General features: G+C 41.6%; 1 protein-coding gene and 1 long non-coding RNA gene across 2 annotated transcripts; both read left to right on the top strand.

The window, feature by feature from the left end:
• The first annotated feature begins 946 nt into the window (after nucleotides 1–946).
• LOC141362157 (uncharacterized) lies at nucleotides 947–3142 on the top strand. Its single transcript, XR_012368160.1, has 2 exons — nucleotides 947–1735; nucleotides 1906–3142. It is a non-coding gene; the product is annotated as an uncharacterized lncRNA (long non-coding RNA).
• Nucleotides 3143–8897: 5755 nt separating this feature from the next.
• Nucleotides 8898–17486, top strand: LOC129426121 (E3 ubiquitin/ISG15 ligase TRIM25-like). Its single transcript, XM_073863959.1, has 6 exons — nucleotides 8898–9489; nucleotides 9621–9716; nucleotides 9847–10080; nucleotides 10240–10399; nucleotides 16230–16286; nucleotides 16791–17486. Exons 1-6 carry the CDS (start codon nucleotides 8908–8910, stop codon nucleotides 17315–17317), a joined length of 1656 nt encoding a protein of 551 aa, XP_073720060.1. The 5' UTR covers nucleotides 8898–8907; the 3' UTR covers nucleotides 17318–17486.
• The last annotated feature ends 9773 nt before the right edge of the window (nucleotides 17487–27259 follow it).

The raw sequence follows: 27259 nt of genomic DNA, 5'->3' as shown, positions 1-27259 counted from the left end.
GGGGTATGCCCCTACTTACCTGATGTTCGGCAGGCACGTACGGATGCCCACTGACCTGGTCCTGGGAGTCGCAGCAGACCGGGAAGAAGTGAGTGTGACGGAGTGGGTGGGGCGCCATCACCAGCGCTTACACTTTGCGTACGAACAAGTTTCTAGGAAGATACAGATGGCAGGAGAGAGGAACAAACGCTTGTACGATCGGACCGCTCGAGATGCCCCCCTGTTACCAGGTGAGAGGGTTCTGGCGAGGGATAACTGGCGGCAAGGAAAGGGAAAGCTAAGCGACCGCTGGGAGGCTATCCCGTATGTGGTGTGCAAGCAGCAGAGACCGGGACAGCCGGTGTACACCATTCGGCCCGAAGGAAAATCTGGCCCCGAACGCGTAGTACATCGGAACATGCTCCGCCCCTGTCCGAATTACCCCGAGGCTGTGATAGAGGGGCCCACAGAGCCAGTACCGGCGGCCCCCTGGATGGAGGGATGGGCTGTGGTACCAGGTCGACCTGAGGTGGCGATACCCCCAGCCGCCCAGAGGCAGCCAGAAATAGCACCCGAGCCAGCTGAACCCCCAGTGGCCCAGATACCGCCTGAGTTGGTACCGGAGCCGGTTGAACCCCCGGCGGCCCAGATGCAACCAGAGGTAGTACCCGAGCCAGTCGAACCCGAGTCACCCGTGAGACGCTCCCAACGGGAGAGCCGAGGACGCCCCCCTGCCCGGTACGGTGAGTGGACGACGCCGAGGCATTCCAGGGACTAGAATGCATTGGCGGGGGAGGATGTCACAGGAGTGACGATCTTTTGGGCGGAACCAAAAATTGGGCAAGTTTGGTTCCGCCCGGATGTTTCCGCCCGGGCCGGTAAGAGAAGACACCGGACATCCGGTAGCGCCGCGGACGCTGTAATCAGCTGAATTACATACAGCTGAGAGTTAATGACAGGAGCGCCGGGTGATTGGATGAGGACGACATTCAGGAGAGTATTTTAGAGCAGTTTGAACCACAGTTTGGGTGCTTAGTATCCCTGTTGTTGGTGTGTATGGAGCGCTGAGTTAGGCTCACCGGGTACGCTGTGCTGGATTGTTGTATTGCTCTCTCTCTCTCGTCTGGATTCTAGACTTACATTGAGGAAGATACCGAAGACCTTATAGGTGGAGGGATTAAACGAATGCTGATCTTGGAGGAAAGAAACGAAGGCAAGACGCACCGTTGTGAGTATACGTCTGTGGAAAAGTGTTGATGGTGGCTGGAAAACGCCCTATCTGTGCATCTGAAATTTGTTGCAGTGTGAAGGCAATCTAAAACGGAGAAATTACAGCAGTTGTGAGTAATGGAAACCCTCTTATGGGAGTGCTGTGTATATGTTTGACCTGTATGTTTCTCTGAGTGTTTCTGAAAGAGAGTGGAAGGCCCTACCCCTGAGCTAGTGTGGTGGGTGAGCCGAAGGGTCTGTGTGAAGAAACCAACTCCAGCGACGAAAACCAACACTAGGCCGTGTTACCATTGCTACCTTCTCGTCCAGAGCAAAGTACAGGAAGACGGGCGTCTAATGTGTGCACTGAGTGGTGGGTGAGTTTTGGATGTGGAAAATTTTCACTTGAAGTGGTGCCGTGTGATGCTGTGTATTGCAGTGGGATTGCTGTTGTCTTGTCTGACGTACCCCCGCCTCCAGTCACTCGCTCTTGAGACAACGAAGAGGAAAGAACGGTCCTAGAGCAAGACCTGTACATGATTATGCTGTGAGTGTGTTTCAGTTTTCAAATTACGGAGTGGTATCTCGAAGTATTTTCCCAGCTAAACGCTCGGCGGACTTGAGCTTAGGAGTGGCGGTGAAGAACTGTGCTACTGACGGTGCGTGAGTATTATCCATGATATTGTTCCCTTACCTGTGTCTTTTTGATCAACATAGAGCCTGAGGCGAAGGAGATCCGCCGGCCCGAGGTCTCGACGAAAGGGCGCCCCGGTCCAGTTTTCGATCGACCAACGGGTCTCGAGGAAAGGGCAGCGCTCGACCCGGTGAGCCGGCGTGACGGTTCTCGCCCCTCTATAGACCAACGAGCTCGCCGAGAGGGTTTTGGCCCCCGGCGCCACCTAGGAAAACACCGTCCAGTTGACGCACCGCATAGCCAGCCACCGTAAGTCCGCCCCCCTGTTAAGTGAAATATAACCTGTTAAAACTGCCTAATCGACAGGGAAGAGGAGTGTGTCGTGAAGATCTGTGGAGAGAGAGAGACAGCGTGAATGTCGAGATAACGAACTGTGAAGAGAGCCATACCTACCCCAAGCTGTAGTCAGCGACGAGTCATCTGTGGAGAGAGACAGCGTGAATGTCGAGATAACGAACTGTGAAGAGAGCCATACCTACCCCAAGCTGTAGTCAGCGACGAGGTGAGGGAAACCATTGGAAACCGATTCACTGTGCCTTTGTGTCCCAGCAGTCATCTGTGGAGAGAGAGAGACAGCGTGAATGTCGAGATAACGAACTGTGGAGAGAGCCATACCTACCCAAAGCTGCAGACAGCGACGAGGTGAGAGAAACCATTGGAAAACGATTCACTGTGCCCTTGTGTCCCAGCAGTCATCTGTGGAGAGAGAGAGACAGCGTGAATGTCGAGATAACGAACTGTGAAGAGAGCCATACCTACCCAAAGCTGTAGTCAGCGACGAGGTGAGAGAAACCATTTGAAACCGATTCACTGTGCCCTTGTGTCCCAGCAGTCATCTGTGGAGAGAGAGAGAGACAGCGTGAATGTCGAGATAACGCCCTGTGAAGAGAGCCATATCCACCCAAAGCTGTAGTCAGCGACGAGGTGAGAGAAACCACTGGAAACCGATTCACTGTGCCTTTGTGTCCCAGCAGTCATCTGTGGAGAGAGAGAGACAGCGTGAATGTCGAGATAACGAACTGTGAAGAGAGCCATACCTACCCAAAGCTGTAGTCAGCGACGAGGTGAGAGAAATCACTGGAAACCGATTCACTGTGTCTTTGTGTCCCAGCAGACGTTTGTGGAGAGAAGGAGAGCTAGCGTGAACGCTGAGATGCCGAGCTATGAAGAGAGCCTAGAGGGGCCGTTATTTTAAGTTCCCCCTTTTCCCTGCCCTATTTATTATTTTTAAATAAATTAAATAAAATACATTTTAATTTATGTCTACCTTGTGTGTCTGGTCATTGGGGTGGCTTTGGGAATCTCCTCGAGGTGGAGAAAGGGGCGTGACCTAACTTACATCTGGGTCCACCCCGACTTGTGACATGTACACACGTCAAACACAGACTCACCCACTGCACTACACACACTTCAGTGATTTTCAGGGTCGGCACTCCACACCCAGTCGAGATTCGTCCTGGAACAGGTTAAAGTCGCTGGCACGGTAAGTGATCCAAACTTTACGTTGTAGCCACAGCCAAATAACATCTGTTCATCCCCACTTCACTTCAGCTCACCCACTCGTCTCATCCTCCACGATGGGGCCGCTAAACACGCTGTTATACACTCCAGCAGATATCCATATCCAGGGGGAAACAATGATATAAGCAATCCAATGTACTAACAGTCTTCGTGATACTGATCCTCTCCCGCTCTCTTTCTCTCTCCAGCTACTCACAGATACCCGGAAGTGTTATCGTTGTTCTACCCTGGTACCGTTCTTCTATTGGGCCTTCATACAACAGACACTGGTAAGTATGACTTTCTCCCAACAAAACCTCGCTTTGGCAAACCTGTTCTAGTAGTTGTATTTAAATCCTCCAGTTTGCTTAGCGACTTCACAAACTGCCTTCATCTGCTTAGCCCTACGCCAGCGCCCAAAACACTCCGTCTCACTCGTGGTGTTCCTTGGAAAGCAACAACAACTTCCTGTATCCTCAATGACCTCTTTATACTCCTCTCAGCATCCGAACTGCCCAATCTGCGATCGCCACGTTGTTCGACACACCTGTTGTTGATATCCCCCTGATATATATATATATATAAAAATATATATATATATATATATAAATACATCAAATTTTATAAAAAAAAAAATATTATGCCAAAACAAACTTTTATTTTGTATGCGATTAATCATGATTAATCTTTTAACAGCCCTATCAATGTACAGTCGTGGCCAAAAATATTAGCACCCTTGGTAAATATGATAAAATAAGGCAGTGAAAATTCATCTGCATTGTTAATCCTTTTGATTTTAAAAATTCACAAAAATGTATTCTTTTATTGGATAATAAGAATTTTAAATGGGGGGAAATATGATTATGAAATAAATGTTTTTCTCTAATACACATTGTCCACAATTATTGGCACCCTTTTATTCAATAGTTTTTAAAACCTCCATTTGCCAGTTTAACAGGTCTAAATTTTCTCCTATAATGCCTGATGAGGTACGAAAACACCTGACAAGAGATCAGAGACCTTCCTTCATCCAGAATCACTCCAGACCTTTTAGATTCCCAGCTCCATGTTGTTGCTTCTCCTCTTTTGAGGTTTGTGTTTTGGTTATTGTACAGTTAGAGGATCCAAACATGGCCCATTATAAGAATTCTAACAGAGTCAGTCACTTACTGATTTTTTTATCTGTTGGTATTTGATAGAATCCATGATGCCATGTATTTTACCAAGATGTCCAGAACCTCCAGCAGAAATATAGGCCCACAACATAAAACACCCAGCAGTATAATTCATTGTACACATGGGTGTTTACCAAACCCATATTGAGTGTTTGCTGCTAAAAAGCTCATTTTTTAGTTTCATCTGAACATGGAAGCCATTCTCATTTAAAGTTCCAGTCATGGCTGATAACTGAATATGCTTTAGTTTGTTTTTGAATGAGCTAGGATAATTTTTCTTGTAACCCTCCCAAACAACAGGTGTTGATGTAGGTTCTGTTTGACAATTTTTTTAAAGGTTTTCTGAACCAGAGACTCAACAATTTTCTGCAATTCTTCAGCTGTGACCCTAGTAGAGTCTTTAGCTACTTAAACTCTCCTTCTTACCGCACATTAGGATGATATAGGCACACGTCCTCTTCCAGGCAGTTTTGTAACATTTTCTGTTGGTTGGAAATTCTTAATTATTGCCCTGATGATGGAAATGGTCATTTTCACTGCTCTAGCTCTTTTCTTAAAGCCACTTCACGAATTTGTGAAGATCGATTATCTTTTGCTGCACATCAGATATATATTCTTTGGTTTTTCTCATTGTGATGGATGATTAAGGGAATTTAGGCTTTGTTTCCCCTTCTCTTTATATTTCAGCCAGAGCTGAATTATTTTGTGTTTACAATCATGCTGGAGTTCTCAAAATTGTGAGTATGAATGGGAATATATTTCAGAGATATACCAATAAGAATTTCTAGTGGTGCTAATAATTGTGTCCAACGAGTATTTGAGAAAAACATTCATTTCATAATTATATTTCCCCTCCATTTTAAATTGTTATTATCCAATGAAAGGATCCATTTTTGTGAATTTTTTTAATAAAAAATCAAAAGGATTAACAATGCAGATGAATTTTTTACAGCCTTATTTGATCATATTCACCAAGGGTGCTAATATTTTTGGCCACGACTGTAAGTCACTTTGGATAAAAGTGTCCGACAAAATGCATAAATGTTTAATTTAAATTTTGCCCTGACATGAATTTCTTCAGAAAAATTGTACTTAGAATTCTTGTTTTCACTGAATAATGTACATAACACTGCACATTTTTATGTATTGTCATTACAGCACCAGAAATCCTGAATTATGAGCCAATAAGCACAGCAACTGATATGTGGTAAGTCCTTGTTCTTCATTACTATTTTCACAAACATGAATACAGCATTTCATGTGATACCCTCAAATGTTGACCTAGAGGTATTTTCACATTAATTCTTGTGTTTTATGGTCAGTTTTTTCATGGTAATTATGATCACAGTTGTGTCATTGCACATAAACAAACACTTCATTCATAGCAAAGGCTCTTGCACCCTTACTGGCTCAGTGTTTTGGTTGTTTTTAACCAGAAATTTTGCTTTAGGGTGTATTATCTAAGACAATTAGTGCTTTAAGTTCCTGCTTGGAGAAAATACTATTTTTATAACACAAAATCAGTCATGTTTATGATGCTTAGTTAGTGGATGATCCTCTCCTCTCACTTTCTAATAGGAGTATCGGTGTCATCGCATATGTGATGTTTACGGGCATCTCTCCTTTTATGGGGGATGATAAACAGGAGACCTTCCTCAACATCTCCCAGATTAATTTCAACTATACGGAGGAAGAGCTGGAGCACCTGGACAAAGCAGCTATTCACTTCATAAAGTCTCTGCTTATCAAAGAACCAGAGTGAGCGAAAACATACAGACACCAGATATTCAATTGCACTATAGCAATAAACCAATACATTATTTACAAAATTAAGCTAGATTCAATTGTAGGATGAGTTTATGTAGAAAACAGTAGCTGAGTTTTCACAGACTGGGTCACGTGTATATCCAATTCATCACCTGACCTTATTTCCACAGGAACCGCTTCTCAGTTGAAGAGTGTCTCAAGCTCGAGTGGCTTCAGTTCTAATAAGAAGAAGAAGTAGAAGAACAGGACGGAAGCACATCTGAAAGTGTCTCTGAGCCTGCCAGTCCAGGGACCTCCAGCCACGATGAAGAAGCGGAGGATGAGGAGAGCTCTCAGGTGACAGAAGAGCTCATCGTAATGGCAGCTTACACCCTGGGTCAGTGTCGACAGTCCTCTGATAAAGAGACTCTGAACCCCAACCAGAAGGCCATCTCCAAACGCTTCAAGTTTGAGGAACCCTTCTCAGCCCTGCAGGAAGTTCCTGGAGAATTCATCTACTGATTCCAGTTCAGCCAGAAAACTGCTACGCTCCCAACTAATGCCGCACTTCAGACAAGAAACCTTTTTCTATGTCTTTTCTTTTCACTCACCTCATGATTTAAACTTGTAAGCCAAACAACTTTTGTCTTGCTCTTGTTTCTTTTGTTTAATGTTTGTGCTGCTTATATTTACAGACGACTAAGCCTTGCTGTGACTCTCACTTTTCTTGTTTTTATTTTTTTTAGGTTCCTTGTTTATTTGTTATGGGTAAAACATTAAAGTTATTATATTTGATGATGATAATTTTGTTTGTTTTCTTCTGGGTGCATTTCGATGCATCTTTGTACAAATTATTGTTGTTTGACTTTTTAGGTTTTGTTGTTTCTACAAGTTTGTTAAAGACTATAAAGCCATTTTATATGTCCAGCTTCTTTCAGGTCTTTCCTTGGTAAAAAAAAGCTTCCACAGCAATAACAAAACGTGTAAATGTTTTTTTGATTTGTTTTTTAACTCGTGTTAGAGTTATAACTATAAATTGATTTGTCACTATAAAGAATATTTTTAATGGCAATATATTACAAGGAGACTGTTCTGATGCTGTAAATAAAAGTTTGTCTTTACAGCAGTGACTCATTTTTTTTGGTTGGGAAATTCTGTAACTTAAAAGCTAACTTAATACTGACATAACACAAAATCACTTATTTGGCTTCAAAACACCCCATGCTAAAGAATTTAGTTAAAGCTGGTTAAAATGTATCTTATAAGTTTTAATTACCCTTATTTTCACCAAAGATCCGATACATTTTGTTAAAGGATGAGTACAGGAATAAAAAATAAGATGTATATAGTTAAACATTTGTCAAACAATAAATGCTTTACAAACTTTTATCCAATGAAAGCTTCCTCATTTTGATTGAATTGTCCAGTGACACCTTTTTAAAGAGGACATACCATGAAACTCTGACTTTTTTATATTAAAGTGCTATAATTGGTTCCCAAGTGCTTCTGCCAACCTAGAAATTTGAAAAAGATCAACCCAGTAACTTAATTTACCAAAACTTTCTCTGCAAGCATGTGAAAAAATAGGTCATTGAAATTTGGCTCCCCTTGTGATGTCAGAAGGGGGATAATTCCATTTCGAACCACGGCACTGCCATTTAGTACAGATATCATAGTGTTTAAAGGACACGCACAAAAATGGCACATTTTTGCTCACACCTACAAAGTGTTTTGTTAAATTTTAACATGCTATAATAAATTATCTATATGTTATTTTGAGCTAAAACGTCACATATATACTCTGGGGACACCAAAGATTTATTTGATATCTTCAAAAAGTCTTCTTGTGAAATGTCCCCTTTAAAACTATTACTGTTGCTTAAAAGCATCTTCATCCAGTGAAATATGCAGAGGTTCATATCTAATGCTCAGCGGTACAAGTAAACATGTTTTACATATTTTATTGGAATGTAACCAACAAGTTCGGCCATTTTAAATGTATAATAATGCTTGGGGGAAATTTTATTTTAAATAAAGGCAAAAACAGATATGCTGTGCTATAGCTTGAGGTATTGGTTTGGTTTAAAGTGCCTTTTTCTGGTATTCTCAATATTGGCATTTAGAATTTATTTTTTAAAAGATAAAAAGAAAAAAGATTGTTGTCATGTATTTTAAAACATTGACAAATATACAATCGGTAATTATTAATGCCATCATTGATTCTAATATTAAAACATCCTGCTTTATAAGCATTAACAAACTTTACCAGATTAACAACACTTTTCTGTAGTCTATTTTGTATATATTTTTTATAATGTTTTCATCTTTAAAACACTGCTTTACTTTACATTAGAAGACACATGTAATACATTTAATGCAAACACTTCATATGGTTTGGCCAAAAAATTAAAGTGAAAGTGCAGCTGAGTCACACCTAACAGACAAACCTGTTTTGCACACGACTCTTAACACAAAACCAGGAAACTACTTTTCAAGCGAGCGTCTCTCTCTCTCTCTCTCTCTCTCTCTCTCTCTCTCTCTCTCTCTCTCTCTCTCTCTCTCTCTCTCTCTCTCTCTCTCTCTGTCTGTGTATATTAGTGAAATATGGCAGAAGCTCATATTTTTCAGGACAAGTTCAGCTGTTTGGTGTGTTTGGATCTCCTGAAGGATCCAGTGACCATTCCCTGTGGACACAGTTACTGTATGAGCTGTATTACAAACTGCTGGGATCAGAACGTGATGAGAATCTACAGCTGCCCTCAATGCAGACAAACCTTCACACCAAGACCTGTTTTATTTAAAAATGTGATGATTGCTGAAATGGTGGAGGAACTGAAGAAGACAAAACTTCAGACTGCTGTTCCTGCTGACTCTTATGCTGAAGCTGGAGATGTGGAGTGTGACGCCTGTACTGAGAGAAAATACAAAGCTGTCAAGTCCTGTCTGGAGTGTCTGAAGTCTTACTGTCAAAATCATCTTAAACAACATGAACATCTCTTCAATGACAGGAGGCATCATTTGATGAATCCCACCAGACAACTTCATGAGATGATCTGCTCAAAACATAATAAACAACTAGAAATCTACTGTCGCACCGACCAACACTGCATTTGTTATCTGTGTACGATGGACGAACATAAAAACCATGATACTGTGACAGCTGTAGCAGAAAGAACTGAGAAACAGGTATGAACTGAATTCAGACACTGCACTAATGCTAACAGTAATGAGTAATAACCATAAATGTCATTATAGTAACATAACATGCAGTTTAATGTAATACCTTTGAGGTTTTATAGTTATTTGTTATGTCACAGACAGTTTTGGGAGAGCGACAGATAAAATTACATCAGATAATTGAGGAGAGAGAGAAGGAGCTTCAGGAGCTGAGAGAGGCTGTGGACTCTCATGTGGTGAGTTTTGAACAGAAAAACATCTGCTGGCAGCTTGAAGATCAGTTTGAGATTCATGACTCTCCTCCAGTGATGGAGATCTTTACTGATGTACCTGTAATGGATCTGATTGTAATGTTTGTCCTAACAGCGCTCTGCACAGACAGCAGTGGAGGACAGTGAGAGGATCTTTACTCAACTGATCCGATCCATTGAGAGAAGACGATCTGAGGTGACACAACTGATCAGAGATCAGGAAAAGACTGCAGTGAGTCGAGCTGAAGGAGTCATGAAGCGTCTGGAGGAGGAGATTGATGATCTGAGGAGGAGAGACGCTGAACTGAAGCAGTTTTCACATACAGACAATCACATCCATTTCCTACAGGTAACACAACTCTGAAATACAACACAGTGAGCATTAGCAGGATCTCTGGAAGACTTAATTTCTTATATGATTATGATGGTGGTTATTTTATAAGCTGATAAATGTGCTTAATGTTAAATTTTTATGTTGTCTTTGCATTTGTAATCTTTTCTTCTTCAGGGTTTTCAGTCTCTGTCTGCAGCTCTTGAGTCTTCAGTCTCACACAGATTTACTCTCAGCTCTCTTCTCTCTTTTGATGATGTGAGAAAATCTCTCTCTCAACTGAAAGACAAACTGGAGGATTTCTGTAGAGAGGAGATAGAAAAGATATCTGGTGAAGGTAAAGTAGCAGATATTCATTTACTCTCAAACAACATCACACAAGAAAGATCGCTGTTAGACTCTTATGGGGCGGTTTACCAGACAGAGATTAAATTAATCCAGGACTAGACCTTAATTATTTTAGGACATTTAAGAAGTTTTTGTCACACCCAGGGGCTGGCTATGGTTTACTAGAGCCACGCCCCTTCTTAACTTCCACCTCGAGGAGGTCCCCAAAGCCAACCCAATGACCAGACAACAACGAGGACAAGTAAGTATAAAAACAAATCTTTATTTATTAAATATTTAAAATAACTTTTGGGAGATGGGGAAAGGGCAATTTAAAACTAAGGGTCTCTGACTCTGCCCTCCAGGTAGGCTGCGGCCCAGGGAGAACAGGAAGAGGGGGGGGCAACGGGAGTCCGGGGCACCGTAGGCCGGGGGGGTGAAAGTCAGGCTCCTGCCTGGTCCCTGCTATCCGTGGCGCCCTCCTTTTCCTTCCTGGAGGCAGAATTAAAAGCAGTATGAGTGTTGGAGTTGTCTTCTCTGTCTGCGTACCTTTATCTTCCTTGCGGAGGTTTCACCCCACGTGCTCTCACGATTCCCTGTCGTAACGTTCGCTCTTCTTCTCTTTCTCCACAGGCAGCGGCTGGGACACAAGGGCACAGTTAATTCCACTTGGTTTGCTCTCACCTCTTCGCTGGTTACAGCTCACGGTAAGTATAGGTTTCACACAGTTCGTTCTCTCTGGTGTTCACTCTCTTTCTCTTTCTCCACAGGCAGCGGCTGGGACACAAACGCACAGTTAATTCGACTTGGCTTGCGCTCACCTCTTCGCTGGTTACAGCTCACGGTAAGTATATGTCACAGGTCGAAGAAGCGGACCGCCCCTGTCGCGGGTCACGCTCCTTCTAGTTCCACCCCAAGGAGGTCCCAAAACCACCCCAATGACCAAACACACAAAGCTGAGTAATATTTAGAAAAAGGCTTTATTAAACATTAAAATTTAAAGGGAATTAAATAATTTAAAAAAAAGAAAAAAAAAAACATCCCCCTTCCTGAGGGTCTTCATCCCACACTCCACCATATCCCACAGCTGGCTCTCTCCACGGCTCCGCGGCCTCGTATGGCTTCTATCAGGAGACAATACACAGCACAACACTGCAAGCGGTAAAGTGTACACACACAAATGAAGGCAAGGCTCACCCATGGCACAGCACACACACTCGGTGAGTTAGGGATGAAGCCACCATGGCCCGGGCCCGGCGTGTGGTAGTCAATACAATGTTTTAGGGTGGAGGGGGATGGCCAGGTGAAACGGGAAGGGAACATAGGACTTTCTCTTACGGTGATTCGGATGTCCTGCGGCTCACCCACACTTCTCTCTCTCTGGCAGGGCCGTACTGCAACGGAGCTGCTCACAATACGACAGCAGGTACCACTTCACCATTCACAATGTACAACATCAGCTGTAGTGTTTACTCACGTGTCCCTTCTATTTTCAGGATGGACTCCCGGCTCGCCCACGCTTCCTTTCTTTCACCGGTGGGGCCGTGATGCAACGGAGCTGCTCACAATACGACAGCAGGTAACACTTCACCATTCACAATGTACAACATCAGCTGTAGTGTTTACTCACGTGTCACTTCTATTTTCAGGATGGACTCCCGGCTCGCCCACGCTTCCTTTCTTTCACCGGTGGGGCCGTGATACAACGGAGCTGCTCACAATACGGCAACAGGTAACACTTCACCATTCACAATGTACAACATCAGCTGTAGCGTTTACTCATGTGTCACTTCTATTTTCAGGATGGACTCTCGGCTCGCCCACGCTTCCTTTCTTTCACCGGTGGGGCCGTGATGCAACGGAGCTGCTCACAATACGACAGCAGGTAACACTTCACCATTCACAATGTACAACATCAGCTGTAGTGTTTACTCACGTGTCACTTCTATTTTCAGGATGGACTCCCGGCTCGCCCACGCTTCCTTTCTTTCACCGGTGGGGCCGTGATGCAACGGAGCTGCTCACAATACGACAGCAGGTAACACAACCCAGCCCGGTGCCTCCGCAGACAACCACTTTCTTCCAATGGTGCTTCGCTTTAAAATAACCCACAACTCCTTCCCTTCGCTCTTCTCGGGCCCACACTCTTTCCGTCCACCATAAAGTGATACCCGGATCAACGGTGCCCCAAGCGCTTCACAGGAAAAACGGGGTTAGTGGTCCGCCTTAGGCGGAGCGAAGCTCGCCCGTGCTACTCTCTTCCTCACTCCTCCATCATGTGTTTCTCTGGGCCTATTTATGTGTCCTTTCTGTCTGCATCCTCCAATCACGGATTTCCACACACCTGTTGCTTCTAAAGCCCTGATTTTGTTGCCCCAGCAACCAGGAAGTGAAAGGGTGTTTTTAGAAATGCGGTCCGGGCGGAAACCATCTTCAGGCGGAACCAAACTCCGCCGCTTTTGGTTCCGCCCTATATAGTCACCCGGTGACATATAGGTTTCACACAGTTTGTTCTCTCTAGGGTCCTACTTGCGTCCTGTCTCCGGAGGGTGCGTTCTCCGTCCCTGTAAATCAGCAGACTTGAAAGGGGTTCAATTTAAATACAGTCGAAACGGCGGACTTACGACAATAGGTTTTCTCTCAATGGGTCAGATGGAACATGCAGTTTCTATGTAGAGTCGGGGGCGGACCCTCTCGACGAGCTCGTTGGTTGCAGAGGGGTGTAAACGTCGCACTGTCGCACCAGGCCGAGCGCTGCCCTCTCCTGTTACCGTTAGGCGATTGTACACCGGACAGGGGCGCCCTTTTGTAGGGACCTCAGGACAGGCGGAATTCCTACACCTCGTTCTCTGCAACAGTAAGTATTACGTAGGAAAAAGCATCAACAGTAACGATCCCTAGTCGTACTCACACATCCACCAATTGTCCAGCTCTTCACCGCCGTTCTTCAGCAACACCCCAAATGTCTAGACAGGGGATCGTTCCGGGGCACCACTTCGTTACATACAGTATAATAATCTCCACTAGGGCCGGCAACCTCTTCGTCCTCCCTTGACAAAGTGTATGAAGGCGGGGGTTTGTCTGACGAGACACACACAGCAATACACAGCAAATACACAGCACCACGTCAAAGTGAAAGTTTCCACAGCACAAAGACTCACCCACCACGCTCAAGTGTACACAAAGGACGCCCGTCTCCTTCCATTTTGCCCAAGTCCGATTGGCGATGGTGATAGTCTCGTCACTGTGGCTAGCTTCAGACCAATATTCCCTCGGCTCGCCCACCACGCTATCTAAGGGGTAGGGCCGCCCTCCTTCTCCCGGAGGTATCCGCTAGAAAGACAGGTCAGTATACAAAGCGTCTTCGACAAAACATTACTACTCACGAATGCTGTGCACTCTCTGTGGCTGCTGTCCTTCGCTCTGATTCACGCCAACAGTCGACGCCAGCCCAGCAAACAGGCCGTCTCTTCCCTTAACAGGGTCACACCACAACTTTCAGTATTTCCACAATTTATTTGCAGGTAGGTACTCACATAGAACTCCGTTTCTTCTCCTCTTGTTGTGTCTTTGTATATAACAGTTTCCGTTCGCTTTTTCAACCTTTAAGGTTTACCACGTCCTTCCAAACATGCAGTTTCAGCCTGAGAAAGAGAGCCGGACAGCCACCAGTAGCGTATCAAGTGAACACAATGCAGCACTGCAACACAACACCAACAACAAAAGCACCCCAAACTGTGATTTAAGCTGATCTTAAATACTATCCTGTTCAGCGTATGCTCCAATCATCGGCCGCTCCTGTTAACTAGGCACAGCTGCATCCAATTCGCCCATTTTCCGTCTCGCGGCGCTACCGGAAGTTCCGGTGTTCTTTCTTTCCGGTCCGGGCGGAACGCTTCCGGGCGGGAACGCTTCCGGGCGGAACCAAACTTCCTCAACTTTGGTTCCGCCTCTAAAAAGATCGTCACCTTGTGACATCCTCCCCCGCCAATCGGGTTGTCCATGACGGGCAGGGGGTCGGCCTCGGTTCTCTCGCTGGGAACGCCTTAAGGGCGAGTCGGGCCTAAAAAGATCGTCACCTTGTGACATTTTTACAAACAAACCTTAAAACAATTATACTGGTGTGCATCTTAACTCTTTCGCCGCCAACGTTTTTTAAAAAGTTGCCAGCCAGCACCAGCGTTTTTCATGATTTTCACTAAAGTTTAATGCCTTCCAGAAAATGTTCTTCTTTAAATATATAAACATATATGCTAAAACTGATTGTATGTTCATTGATTTTGGAAATTAAAACTTTAATAAGGAACCACCCTTGTTTATTTTTTTCTGCACAATGGTAAACGTTACACCAGCCAGCTGTTTTTGTTAATTACATAAATAAAGTTTTGCCCATTGCATAAATAATACTTTTTTTTTTTATATATTTTCGTCCGTCACTATGGTTACAGGCGCCGTGTGTAACTGGCATACGGGTTTGAGGTCGGTTGCTCGTTCATACAGGCAGTGTTGTATTTTTGTCCTTAATTTGCTGTGTGAACAGGACACTTCCAGACTCACACCTGTAAGTAAATATGGTTGTCACTCCCGAAATTTTGTCGTGTGAACGCACCCTATATCAGTGTCATGATCTTGAGAAAGCCAACATACTGTTGTTGCACTTAAACTTTTTTATTATTGTATTATTCTTCACGTTAAATCATGCTAGCTTCATGCTAATCATGCTAGCTTCATGCTAATCATGCTAGCCTCATGCTAGCTTCATGCTAATCATGCTAGTTTCATGCTAACTTCATGCTAACTTTATGTTATCTTCATGCTAATCATGCTAACATCATGTTAGCTTCATATTAATCATGTTAGCTTCATGCTAATCATGCTAGTTTCATGCTAGCTTCATGTTAACTTTACGTTAGCTTCATGCTAATCATGTTAACATCATACTAACCATGCTAACATCATCCTAGCTTCATGTTAATCATGTTAACATCATGCTAGCTTCATGCTAATCATGCTAGCATCATGCTAACTTCATGTTAGCTTAATGCTAATCATGCTAACATCATGCTATCTTTAAGCTAATCATGTTAGCATCATGTTAGCTTCATGCTAATCATGCTAACATCATCCTAGCTTTATGCTAATCATGCTAACATCATACTATCTTTAAGCTAATCATGCTAACTTCATGCTAATCATGCTAGTTTCATGTTAGCTTCATGTTAACTTTATGTTAGCTTCATGCTAATCATGCTAACATCATGTTAGCTTCATGCTAACATCATCCTAGCTTCATGCTAATCATGTTAGCATCATGCTAACTTCATGCTAGTCATGCTAACGTCATGCTAATCATGCTAGCATCATGCTAACTTCATGTTAGCTTAATGCTAATCATGCTAACATCATGCTATCTTTAAGCTAATTGTGCTAGCATTATGCTAGCTTTATGCTAATCATGCTAGCTTCATGCTAATCATGCTTACATCATGCTAATCATGCTAATATCATGCTAAGCATGCTAGCATCATGCTAGCTTCATTCAAATCATGCTAACATCATGATAGCTTCATTCTAATCATGCTAGCATCATGCTAGCTTTATGCTAACCATGCAAGCTTCATACTAAATTATATTAGCCTTATGTTAAAAATCTTTTTATTTAAGCATACTAACAACCAGCCTACTAAACCAAACTTCAAACTGTTTTAAACGTTCAGACCAGGCTTTGTCAAGCCAACATAAAGTTTTTCCTCAAACTGTAATATCTAGTTGTGTGTGTTATTGGTTTATTAATTTTATACTTGTGATATGGGAATTATTTATGTTTATTTTTGTTTCAGTTCCATACATCTCAGTTGTTTTTGATGAATTGAAGACCAGGGAGGATTTCTTACAATGTAAGAGACTTTAAAAACATTTATGATTTATGACTTTAAATTATTTATATCCACTATAAAGAATGACAAAAACAACAAAAACAACAAAACATTGAGTATTTTCAATGTTTACAGAAATCTTTCAGTTCACATGTGTCAGTAACTCAGTCCTTGTTAAAGAGGTGAATGAATTGAGTAAAATCAACGACTCAAAATCAAAACATTGATCTTTCAAAAAAAAAAATTCAACTTATTTCTGCTACCAGACACAGAAACTTCACTTTATTTTTATTTTTATATGCTTTTTACATAAAACTACATAACTGCTAAAAACTCTACAAATGTATGAGGGCATTTAAACAAAAATATTTATATATTTAATAATCTCAAACCTCAAAAAGTAAATGAGTGCGCACTGAAGGAGTAAATACAAAGAAATGTGTAGGTTTTGGAAAAGAAATGCAATAAATCTGCAATGATGGTTTTTGTTAAACTGTTGAAGTCATTTGTGTTTATCTTCACCAGATTTCAAGCAGTTCACGCTGGATTCAAACACAGTTAATACATTCATTCAGCTGTCTGATGGGAACAGAACGGCTACTTACACTAAGACAAACCAGCAGTATCCTGATCATCCAGACAGATTTGATTATTATTATCAGATGTTGTGTAGAGAGAGTTTGTGTGAACGCTGTTACTGGGAGATTGAGTGGAGTGGTCGGGTGTATATATCAGTGTCATATAAGAGCATCAGCAGGAAGGGATCGGGTAATGAGTGTGTGTTTGGACGTAATGATCAGTCCTGGAGTTTGAACTGTGATGACTCCAGGTGCACATTCACTCACAATAACAAACACACTAAACTCCCTGTAGTGTTGAGCTCCTGTAGAATAGGAGTGTATGTGGATCACAGTAAAGGATCTCTGTCCTTCTACAGCGTCTCTGATACAATGAACCTCATACACAGAGTCAACACCATATTCACTAAACCACTTTATCCTGGGTTTAACATCATTTCAGGTTCAGTGAAGTTATTTAATCCAGCAGTGTAGATGACATTAAGATTCTCAGTAATGCTGTAAACTTTGACTAAAGAAAAGAAAGCTTTTTGTCCAAAATTTGGCATTTTTGAAGACACCTACCCATATTTAAGAGATAATAAAAGAGAACAAACGAAGATAGGATAAAAGTTTTTTTTTTCAGTTTTGTTTGTTTGTTTGAAAGCAGGGTCTGTTATTTAATTTGATATATTTGAATGTTTATATATTTATAGAAGACTATTTTTGTGGAAGGCATTTTGTAAAACTTTTGGGAAAATCAGCGTAAAAAGGCTGTCGGAGAATGAGATTATTTCAATAATTAATAATATTCAATTCAGGGTTGTGGGGTGATTGAGACAAGATTATTGGAAAAAAATAAAAATCTGAAAATGAAGAAGTGAGTATTAAACACACACGCGCGCGCACACACACACACGCACGCACGCGCACGCACGCACGCACGCACACACACACACACACACACACACACACACACACACACACACACACACACACACACACACATTCTGGTTTCCATGTTTTGTGGGGACATTCCATAGACGTAATGCATTTTATACTGTACAAACTGAATATTCTATTCCCCTTACCTACCCCATTCCCTAACCCCAACCATCACAGAAACCTTTCTGATACTTCACATTTTCAATAAACATCATTCTGTTTGATTTATAAGCTTGTTTCCTCATGGGGACATCAAAATGTCACAAAGGTCACAAAAATACTGGTATTCCTATCTTTGTGGGGACAATTGGTCCCCACAACGTGATAATTACCAGGTACACACACACACACACACAGTCCTGTATCTATAAATGATGTTCATCATCTAGTACAGTGATTATAATGGAGTAAAGTGAGTGTAGGAACAAACTTCAACCAACAGAGGGAAGCAGTAGATAATAAATATAAAACAGCATTACAGTACATTATTCATTTATATCCTCTGTGTTTTGTCATATAGGATTTGTATACATTATGTAAATGTCACAGAGTCCTGTTCAGTTTTAGTCTTTATCCACTTATTTATTTACAGACAACACTGAAATACAAATTCAACAACTGTTTGTATTTGATGACCTGTTTGGGTCACACTTAGACTGTAAGTTGTGTTTTTAACTTGTGTATGTTTAAACTTTATTAACTTGAATGCATTTTAACTTGATCTTGAACTACAGCACACTTGATGAACAATTTGCCCCAAATGTTTCTTATATTTTATGATCCATTTGGTTGTAATGTTGTGATTCTTCAAGCAACAACTGAAATAAGTTATGATCATGGTTATTATGAGAGTAAGACACATTGGCTTTTGAATTTTTTGTCATACCATGATATGAATGAGGGAGAGTTTTGACTTTTGTTTGCATGCTAAAGATCTTTATGTACTTATTACCACTGTGTAATTTAAATCCTATTTATTTACATCTATACAGATATGTATAGATGCATAGATGAAAATTTCCAATCATTTTAAGTAAGCAGCCCTTTATTCAGACTTTAGCATCAACATATTTGACCAAACTGACTCCTTATGATAGTTTACAAATCTCTCCAAATTGTAATCACTGTGATCTGCAATATCAATTAAAATATGTGTGTTAAAAATGATTTTTTTCAAACTGAATAAATGCTGTCTCTTAAAATTCAATATCTTATTTTTCTATGAGAGACTGAAAGAGTGAGTAGACTTACACTTAAAAAAAATGCTTCTCCATAAAAAATAAGATTCAAATTTAACCTTGTAACACAGTCAACCAGGTAAAGGGCTTTTTTGTAAAAAAAAAAAAAAAGTAATTTGTTAACACCAATAAACACAGTTAAAACAAATGGGACAACATTGTACAGTGACAATAATACATGCCTTTCATGTGATAAATAGTATTAAATATTTCATTTAGATTTTTAAAAGGCAAGACTACAGCTTTGCAAGAAACACCATCAAACACCAAATGTGTCTCAAAACCTTAAACATAGACAGGTGTCCACCTAGACAGCACTTTACAGCCATACTGTGAAATATTGAAAAAGAGGACATACCATGAAACTCTGACTTTTTTATGTTAAAGTGCTAAAATTGGTTCCCAAGTGCTTCTACCAACCTAGAAAATGTGAAAAAGATCAACCCAGTAACTTTGTTTACCAAAACTTTCTCTGCAAGCATGTGAAAAAATAAGTTCCCTTGTGATGTCAGAAGGGGATAATACCACGGGTCTGTTGAATGCTGCATTCTGATTGGCTGAGAAATGTTCTATGGGTGTTGATTATTTTTCTGTAAACCGCACACCTAACTTCTCAAATGTCTTAAAAATAGGCACCAAAGCAATGTTTGTGGTAACCGTGGTATAAGCGGAATAATTGACTCCGGTCCTTTGAATTATTTGAAAATAATGCACACCTGCAGTGTAACGGCACTCCGCTTCGCGTCGTGCCACATTACCACCTTGGTGTGCATTATTTTCTTATAATTCAATGGCCCGTCGTGAATTATTCCTTACTTAATCTGCACTATTGCACCACGGCACTGCCATTTAGTGCAGATATCATAGTGTTTAAGATTATATGAATTTAAAAGGGTAATGTATTAGCTGTGTTGTACACTGTGTCTCTGTTTTATTAAGGGGTACATTTCACAAGACTTTAAGATGCTGAATAAATCTTTGGTGTTCCCAGAGTGCATAAAGTTTTATCTTTCCTTTTAAATACAAATGAGCTGATCTCTGTACTAAACGGGAGCAGCGTGGTTGGATAGTGCAGGGGGGGGGCACATTTCAATTACCTACTTTCACATACAGAATGGTTTACCAAAACTAAGTTACTGGGTTGTTTTTTACACATTTTCTAGAAGTACTGGGGGACCCAATTATAGCACTTAAAGGACAAGTTCGGTATTTTACACTTAAAGCCATGTTTTCAGATTGTTTATGATGAAATAAAACGATTTTGACTGAAATTTGGACATATGATGCTGGCCTGAGAAATTTGGGGTGTTTCTTGTATCACCTCCCACCTCTAAAATGGGTCTATAGGTGCACTGAAACAATCCTTCCTAAAATGCATTAAACTTTCGTTTACAAAGACGTGAAACTCACAGAGTGGTCAGGGGTGTTCACTGATATGATCACACAAAAATCGTTGCAAAAGATGCTTACCAACAGGTGTTTTACCATTCGTTGTAAACTTGTGGACCTATTTTTCCAAACGCTTCACACCCGTACATTCTTCCATTGAGAGCTTGAATAATAGACACTCCAGCCCAGTGGGTGGCGATAATCCATCTTTGCCAATTGCAAGAAGACGACAACGTTCTCTGCACGGAGTAATACCCTACCTCACAGCACATCTAATACAAGTGTCACAGGTGGGAGCGGACCGCCCCTGTCACGCCCCTTCTTAGTTTCCACCTCGAGGAAGTCCCAAGAACACCCCAATGACCAGACACACGAGAGAAGGTAGGTATAATTAAAACAAACTTTATTTAAATTATTTAAAAGATGTTTGGGGAAGGGAAATCTAAAATGAATTTTCGTTTCTCAACAGGAGAGGATTGGGCCTAAGGGATCTGGACGTCATCTCGTAAGTATCCACTGTGGATGGGGGGAAAGGGGGGCTCCTTCATCTCACGCAGAGCTCCCTCCAATTTCCTGACTGATCCTAGATCCTCTCTTGTAGACTTGATTTCACGTGGCGCCCTTTGCTTCTCCTGAAGGCAACAGAGAACACACGATGAGTGAAAGGTGAGACGGAGAGGGATATCTTACTCCTGTATGTGTCGTTTCCTCCAAACTGGCTGCACAAGGCACCTGGACAGTTTCTCCACTCCAATGGGCTTCCTGATGGGTACAGTGCAACACACCCTAGTTCCTGAGGGCACAGGTAAGTCACAAAGGTAAGTACAGGTTTAACTGGGTTCGCAGAGGGGAAAGTCGTCGTGGGTAACAGGCGAAAGCACAACCAGAACGGGCGGCTGCAGCCGGGCCGTATTCGAGGTAAATGGTATTCAGCTTGTGCAGTCAGGTAGGTATTTGGCAAGGTAACTGGGTCGGCACACTGGACGTACACTGGCAATTTCAGGGTAAGTAACTTTTGGTTTGTGTAAACAGGTAGGTATGTAGCGAGGTGACTGGATCTTGACACTAGACATACACTGGCATATTCGAGGTGAATAGCTTTGAGCTCATGCAAACAGGTAAGTATTAAGCAAGGTAACTGGGTCTTCACACTGGGCTTACAGGGCTTATTCGAGGTAATCAACTTTTAGCTCGTGCATACAGGTAGGTATTCAACAGAAAGCTGGAACTTTACACTGGGCTTACAGGGCTTATTCGAGGTAATTAGCTTTTAGTTCGTGCATACGGGTAGGTATTCAACAGAAAGCTGGAACTTCACACTGGACTTACAGGGCTTATTCGAGGTAAGTAGTTTTAGCTCGTGCATACAGGTAGGTATTCAACAGAAAGCTGGAACTTAACACTGGGCTTACAGGGCTTATTCGTGCAAACAGGTAGGTATGTATTAGATGGGATGACTAGAACTTTCAGCTGGATGACGAAGGATAGCAAGCACTAGATTATCCTTAGCAAAGGCGTGGACTCTAGTAGATAAGTGGGAAAACCATACATCACCTCTTGGCTTTGTTCAAGGGCGAAAGGGGGTCACAAACTCCAAGCTGCTGCTCGTTGGGCCCAAACGGCCGATGGTGTCACGGTGGACCAGTTCAGGTAGGTTGGCTACACCCAGTATTGCTGGGCTGACTCTCCCGCTTCCCTCTCCTCTCTTCCAACCACGGGACAGAGATCTAGACAGGGGCGGACAGCTGGAATCGCTCCACAATACAGTAAACATGCACAGCAGACTGTTTCACTTATAATGGTCGAATGCTTCCCTCCAATCACTGGTTCTCCCCACAAGATCCACACAGTACCTTAACTTGCATTCACCCTTCGCCTCCTTCAAGCTGGAACACGGGGGCCAGAGTTATAAGCGGGCGTGTAGGAAATAGGTGGCCACCGCCAAGGCAGCAGACGTTCTCTCCAACAGGAAACTTTCTCGGCCTAGAGGGCGAGCACAGACAACAGGGACACGGCACAGTACTGCAAAACTTCAGGTGTACACACGTCAAAGACAGACTCACCCACTGCACTACACACACTTCAGTGATTTTTAGGGTCGGCACCCCACACCTGGTCGAGATTCGTCCTGGAAGAGGTTAAAGTCGCTGGCACGGTAAGTGATCCAAACTTTACGTTGTAGCCACAGCCAAATAACATCTGTTCATCCCCACTTCACTTCGGCTCACCCACTTGTCTCGTCCTCCACGATGGGGCCGCTAAACACGCTGTTATACACTCCAGCAGATATTAGTCATCCATATCCAGGGGTAAACAATGATATAAGCAATCCAATGTACTCACAGACTTTATGATACTGATCCTCTCCCGCTCTCTTTCTCTCTCCAGCTACTCACGGATACCCGGAAGTGTTATCGTTGTTCTACCCTGGTACCGTTCTCCTACGGGGCCTTCATACAACAGACACTGGTAAATATGACTTTCTCCCAACAAAACCTCGCTTTGGCAAACCTGTTCTAGTAGTCGTATTTAAATCCTCCAATTCGCTTAGCGACTTCACAAACTGCCTTCATCTGCTTTGCCCTACACCAGCGCCGAAAACACTCCGTCTCACTCGTGGTGTTTGTTGGAAAGCAACAACAACTTCCTGTATCATCAATGCCCTCTTTATACTCCTCTCAGCATCCGAACTGCCCAATCTGTGATCGCCACGTTGTTCGACACACCTGTTGTTGATATCCCCCTGATTTGAGTTGTCCGGAGTTTCCGGAAGTGACGGGTGTTTGCACATTTCGGTCCGGGCGGAACTTCTTCTCTCACCTTTGGTTCCGCCCTCGAAGTCACTCTGTGACACAAGTCAATGGAGTTGGACAAAAACTACAATAAAACCTGTTGGAAAGCATCTTTTGCAGCAATTTTTTTGTGAGCATATCAGTGAACACCCCTGACCACTCGGTGAGTTTCACGTCTTTGTAAACGAAAGTTTAATGCATTTTAGGAAGGATTGTTCCAGTTCATATGCAGCCATTGTAGAGGTGGGAGTGCTACAATAAACACCCGAAAATTCTCGGGGCAGCCGCATATGTCCAAATTTCAGTCAAAACCGTTCTATTTCATCATAAACAATCTGAAAACAGGGCTTTAAGTGTAAAATACTGAACTTGTCCTTTAACCAGCATTCGTTTGTACTTTTGTTTCCTTTACTGTTCTGTCAGGCTTGCCAGATCCACGCGTCAAAACCAGCCCAATGGCCAATTTAAAATTAGCATTCCAATAACTATTTGCAGCCGAAATGCCAACAACTAAAGAACCAAATCCTTCCATTTCTAACCTTCAGAAGAAAAAAACAAGCAGCAGAAACAATTTAAAAGTAGCCCAATTCAGAACTCCAACAAAAGGCAGAGGACCTGGCAACGCTGCATCTGGGCAATGCTGCCTTGCTTTAAAATAAGCTGGTGGCATGGTGAGAAGAAGCAAGCAGCTCGCATTGTGAAGAAAACGTGCCAGACTATAGAAGCTTAGACTATATAAGTTGTCGTAGACGCGGCGCTGCGCTTCTCGTCCGGTGTGCGACCCCCTTTAGACTTTAAAAACCCCTGCCCTACACATACTAACTTGAGATGCCCTAATACTTGAGTGTCAGATTTTTACCTTCCAGTCGATAAAACAAGCGAAAGTTTAAAAGGCCAAAAAGTAAAATCTAAAAATCTAAATATAATAGTCATTCTGGGTCAACCACCAAGATCACTCTACCTACCTCATGGCAACATCCTGGCAAGTGCTCGTAACAATGTGACATTGTGGCTGTGAGTTTTGCACAGGCGATTCCCCCTTTTCTTCCAGATAATATTATTGTGTCCTTGAAAGCCAGCCCTGCATTCTCACATAAAATTCACAGCCTGTCCATGGCCCACGCAGCCCTCACCCTCGGTGTCTAATTGAATTCATCACGCCGTCTGACCTGGATTTCTGGAAATAGCTGACAACAGCTGACAACATGTCCCTAGCGTTTACTCTTTTCCCATGTGTATTTGTTATTAGCCGCTGTGGCCACCCCTACCTGTGCCTATAGACCATTTCAAAAGATGTAAACACTGGTCCAGAAACACTTCCTGTTTCAGTTTGTGACACTTTTTTTATTTCACATGTATCATTATCGTTAAGATGTTTGTTTAACTTTTTGATTCAGTTCTATATGTTGTATTTTATCCCAGTTTATCTAGTGTTAAAAAACTGAAACAGGAAGTGCTTCTGGACCAGTGTTGTTTACATCATTTGAAAGGGTCTATATTGAGTGAAGCTTACAGCTCTTGAATTGTTTTTAGCCTTGCAGGATATTCTGCCCTCATCCTGATTTAAAACTTTTTATATAACGTGTTCTATGAAAACATTTCAAACAAGTCATAAAATATTTACATTAAATTTAGAAATTGCTTAGAAGTTCTCTTCTGCTAAAAAATAAGCTTCAGATGCATTTATTTTGGTTCAGCAGATGTCCCATACACAAGCACATTCGCAGTACAGTAGCTGAAACGAGAAAGTGCTTCCATTTGTCCTAATTTGCTGTTGTTAAAATCACATAGCTGTGCAAACATTTTTAGAAATGTCAATGGCTCAGCTTTTTCTCTTATTGTTTCAGGATAAACCAGCCCCATCTGTGTTTAAAATATCCCACTAAAGACTGAAATGCATTCACAGACACTCTGGCATCCAACATTGACCTGAAACATGATAATTACTTCTGATTATACAGTTGCTTTAGTTATCATCATAATTCAGATTTAGGATATTGGTGATAACGTTCGACTGCTTTTATTTGTGTTTTATAATCGTCACCTGTATTCTCTGTAATTGATGGGGTTGCATAGTAATTGTACACGTTTATGTGTTCAGTGCTGCAGGAGGGGAGATTTTTAACCAGTGTGTGGCTGAGAGGGACGAAGCCTTTAAAGAAGTGGATGTGAAGAGACTGATGAGACAGATTCTGGAGGGTGTGGCCTTCCTTCACAAGAGAAACGTGGTACACCTGGACCTTAAAGTAAGTCAGGCTGCAATACGACCTCCACATTACATTTTGATGGCATTCATGTATAATTGCAGGTACATCTGGTGTCCAAAGTCATTATTTTTCAGCTTTTTTAAATGGTTCTGGCCATAACAATATAATTTTTCTTTGAAAAAGTGACTTGTACAGCTGAACATTATGATTCCTGTTGCATGGATTAGTCAGTGTTAATTATTTTACTATCAAACTCTGTTACCAAGGTACAGTAACAGTGCTGACAGTATGTAATAGGGATGTTCATTTAAGTTCATTTTACTGACCGACAACCGCAGCTTGTTAACTGAACATTAACCGTTAACTGAAACGATTTTAATATTAAATTGCCATTGATAAAAATACAGTTGACGGTTGTCTGTGACCTGGTAAAACAAACTTTTTTTTATTAGAACAGCAGCAACCAATCAACAACAGAACCAGAATTCATACATTATCAAATTTTCACGCATCTATATTATCAAAGAACACTCAATTAGATTAATATCCAAAGTAGGCTGATTGTCTGTTTTTTATCTACCACAGTGGCCATTTCTAAAGCAGGACACATTTCAAAAAGTTTTGCTTTTGCGTCTTCTTTCTCTGTTTGTGCATAAAGAGAGATGTTTATGGTCAGGGTCTAGGACCATCAGCAAAGGTCTGTCCAGACGCCTGCAAGATTGAGGCACATATGCGCCTCTCCGTGCAGCTTCCAAACCATTCTCAAGCACCGACACATATATGCAGTGCAAATGATTACTTATACAAATGATTACTTTACCAGACTGTCAGGGCAGCAATAGTTTGCATCATTTACAGGCCATTCACAAATTAAGGAAAGAATTGTGTCAAAACGCATTGTTCGTTAACAGATATTTTTTCTTTTAACTGACAATATGAAACGGTCATAAATTCTTACCTTTGTCAATATGAACATCTCTAGTATGTAACAGAAGTGGCAGTCATACACAGAGAAACAACCCCCCCCCCCCTCTCTCTCTCATACACATACATGACTGTCAACACTGTTACTCTACCTTGGTAACAGAGTTTGACAGTAACAGAGTTGACACTTACTATTGATTGTCAACTATAAGACAATTTTTACATACATAATTATATTGTTATGCCCTGTAACAACATGTGATCCATGACAATAAGTACCAAATTATTAAAATAATTAAAAAATATGTAGGGGAGAGCGGGGCACAACCTGACGCTTTTTGGTTTTGGCTCAATTATTCAAAAAATATTTGAGTTTGATTAATTATATTTTTACACAAGCAACACACACATCTCTGCTACAAATGAACATTTGAAGTTTGTTTCTAGTATTTACCATTGTTGGACAATTACACCAAACATGACAGAAGTGCAAACGCTACAACTTACCCCATAGGTGGGGTTGATTGTAACAGGCAGGGTGTTAGTTGTAACACCTGCTAGAAATGTTTGCAGGCAAATATTTCAATAATATTTTGTCTATATACTTGAAGTGGATATTATTTATATATCTGTCTATAATGGACGGGTATCAACACTGTATTCATTCATCCAGCCCTTTTCTAACAATAGTTAAATTATAAATGAATACAAATCTCTAAATATGTGAGAAAAAGCAGCACAATTATGACAAAAAATTTTTTATATATGACCCAGTCTGTAATAACCATACTACAGTTTCTAAATCAAATTCTGAGATAATGAGAAGTCTCATTTTAGCCATTTATTTCATTATGATTTCAATCTTTGATGTGACCTTATTCAATATGAACAAAAATAAATGTTGACACACAATTTTTGATAAGACAGGCACATTTATTTTGT

The sequence above is a fragment of the Misgurnus anguillicaudatus genome, chromosome 25 (genome assembly GCF_027580225.2).
Source record: "Misgurnus anguillicaudatus chromosome 25, ASM2758022v2, whole genome shotgun sequence".
Taxonomy (NCBI): domain Eukaryota; kingdom Metazoa; phylum Chordata; class Actinopteri; order Cypriniformes; family Cobitidae; genus Misgurnus; species Misgurnus anguillicaudatus.
Note: the sequence above shows the minus strand (reverse complement) of the source record. Positions and strands in the feature narration are given on the sequence as shown.

Coding starts and splice junctions, on each gene's coding strand:
- LOC129426121 (XM_073863959.1), top strand. CDS start 8,908: ATGGCAGAAGCTCATATTTTTCAGGACAAGTTCAGCTGTTTGGTGTGT. Junction 9,490..9,620: donor CAGAAAGAACTGAGAAACAG/GTATGAACTGAA, acceptor GTTATGTCACAG/ACAGTTTTGGGAGAGCGACA. Junction 10,400..16,229: donor AGAAAAGATATCTGGTGAAG/GTAAAGTAGCAG, acceptor TTTTTGTTTCAG/TTCCATACATCTCAGTTGTT.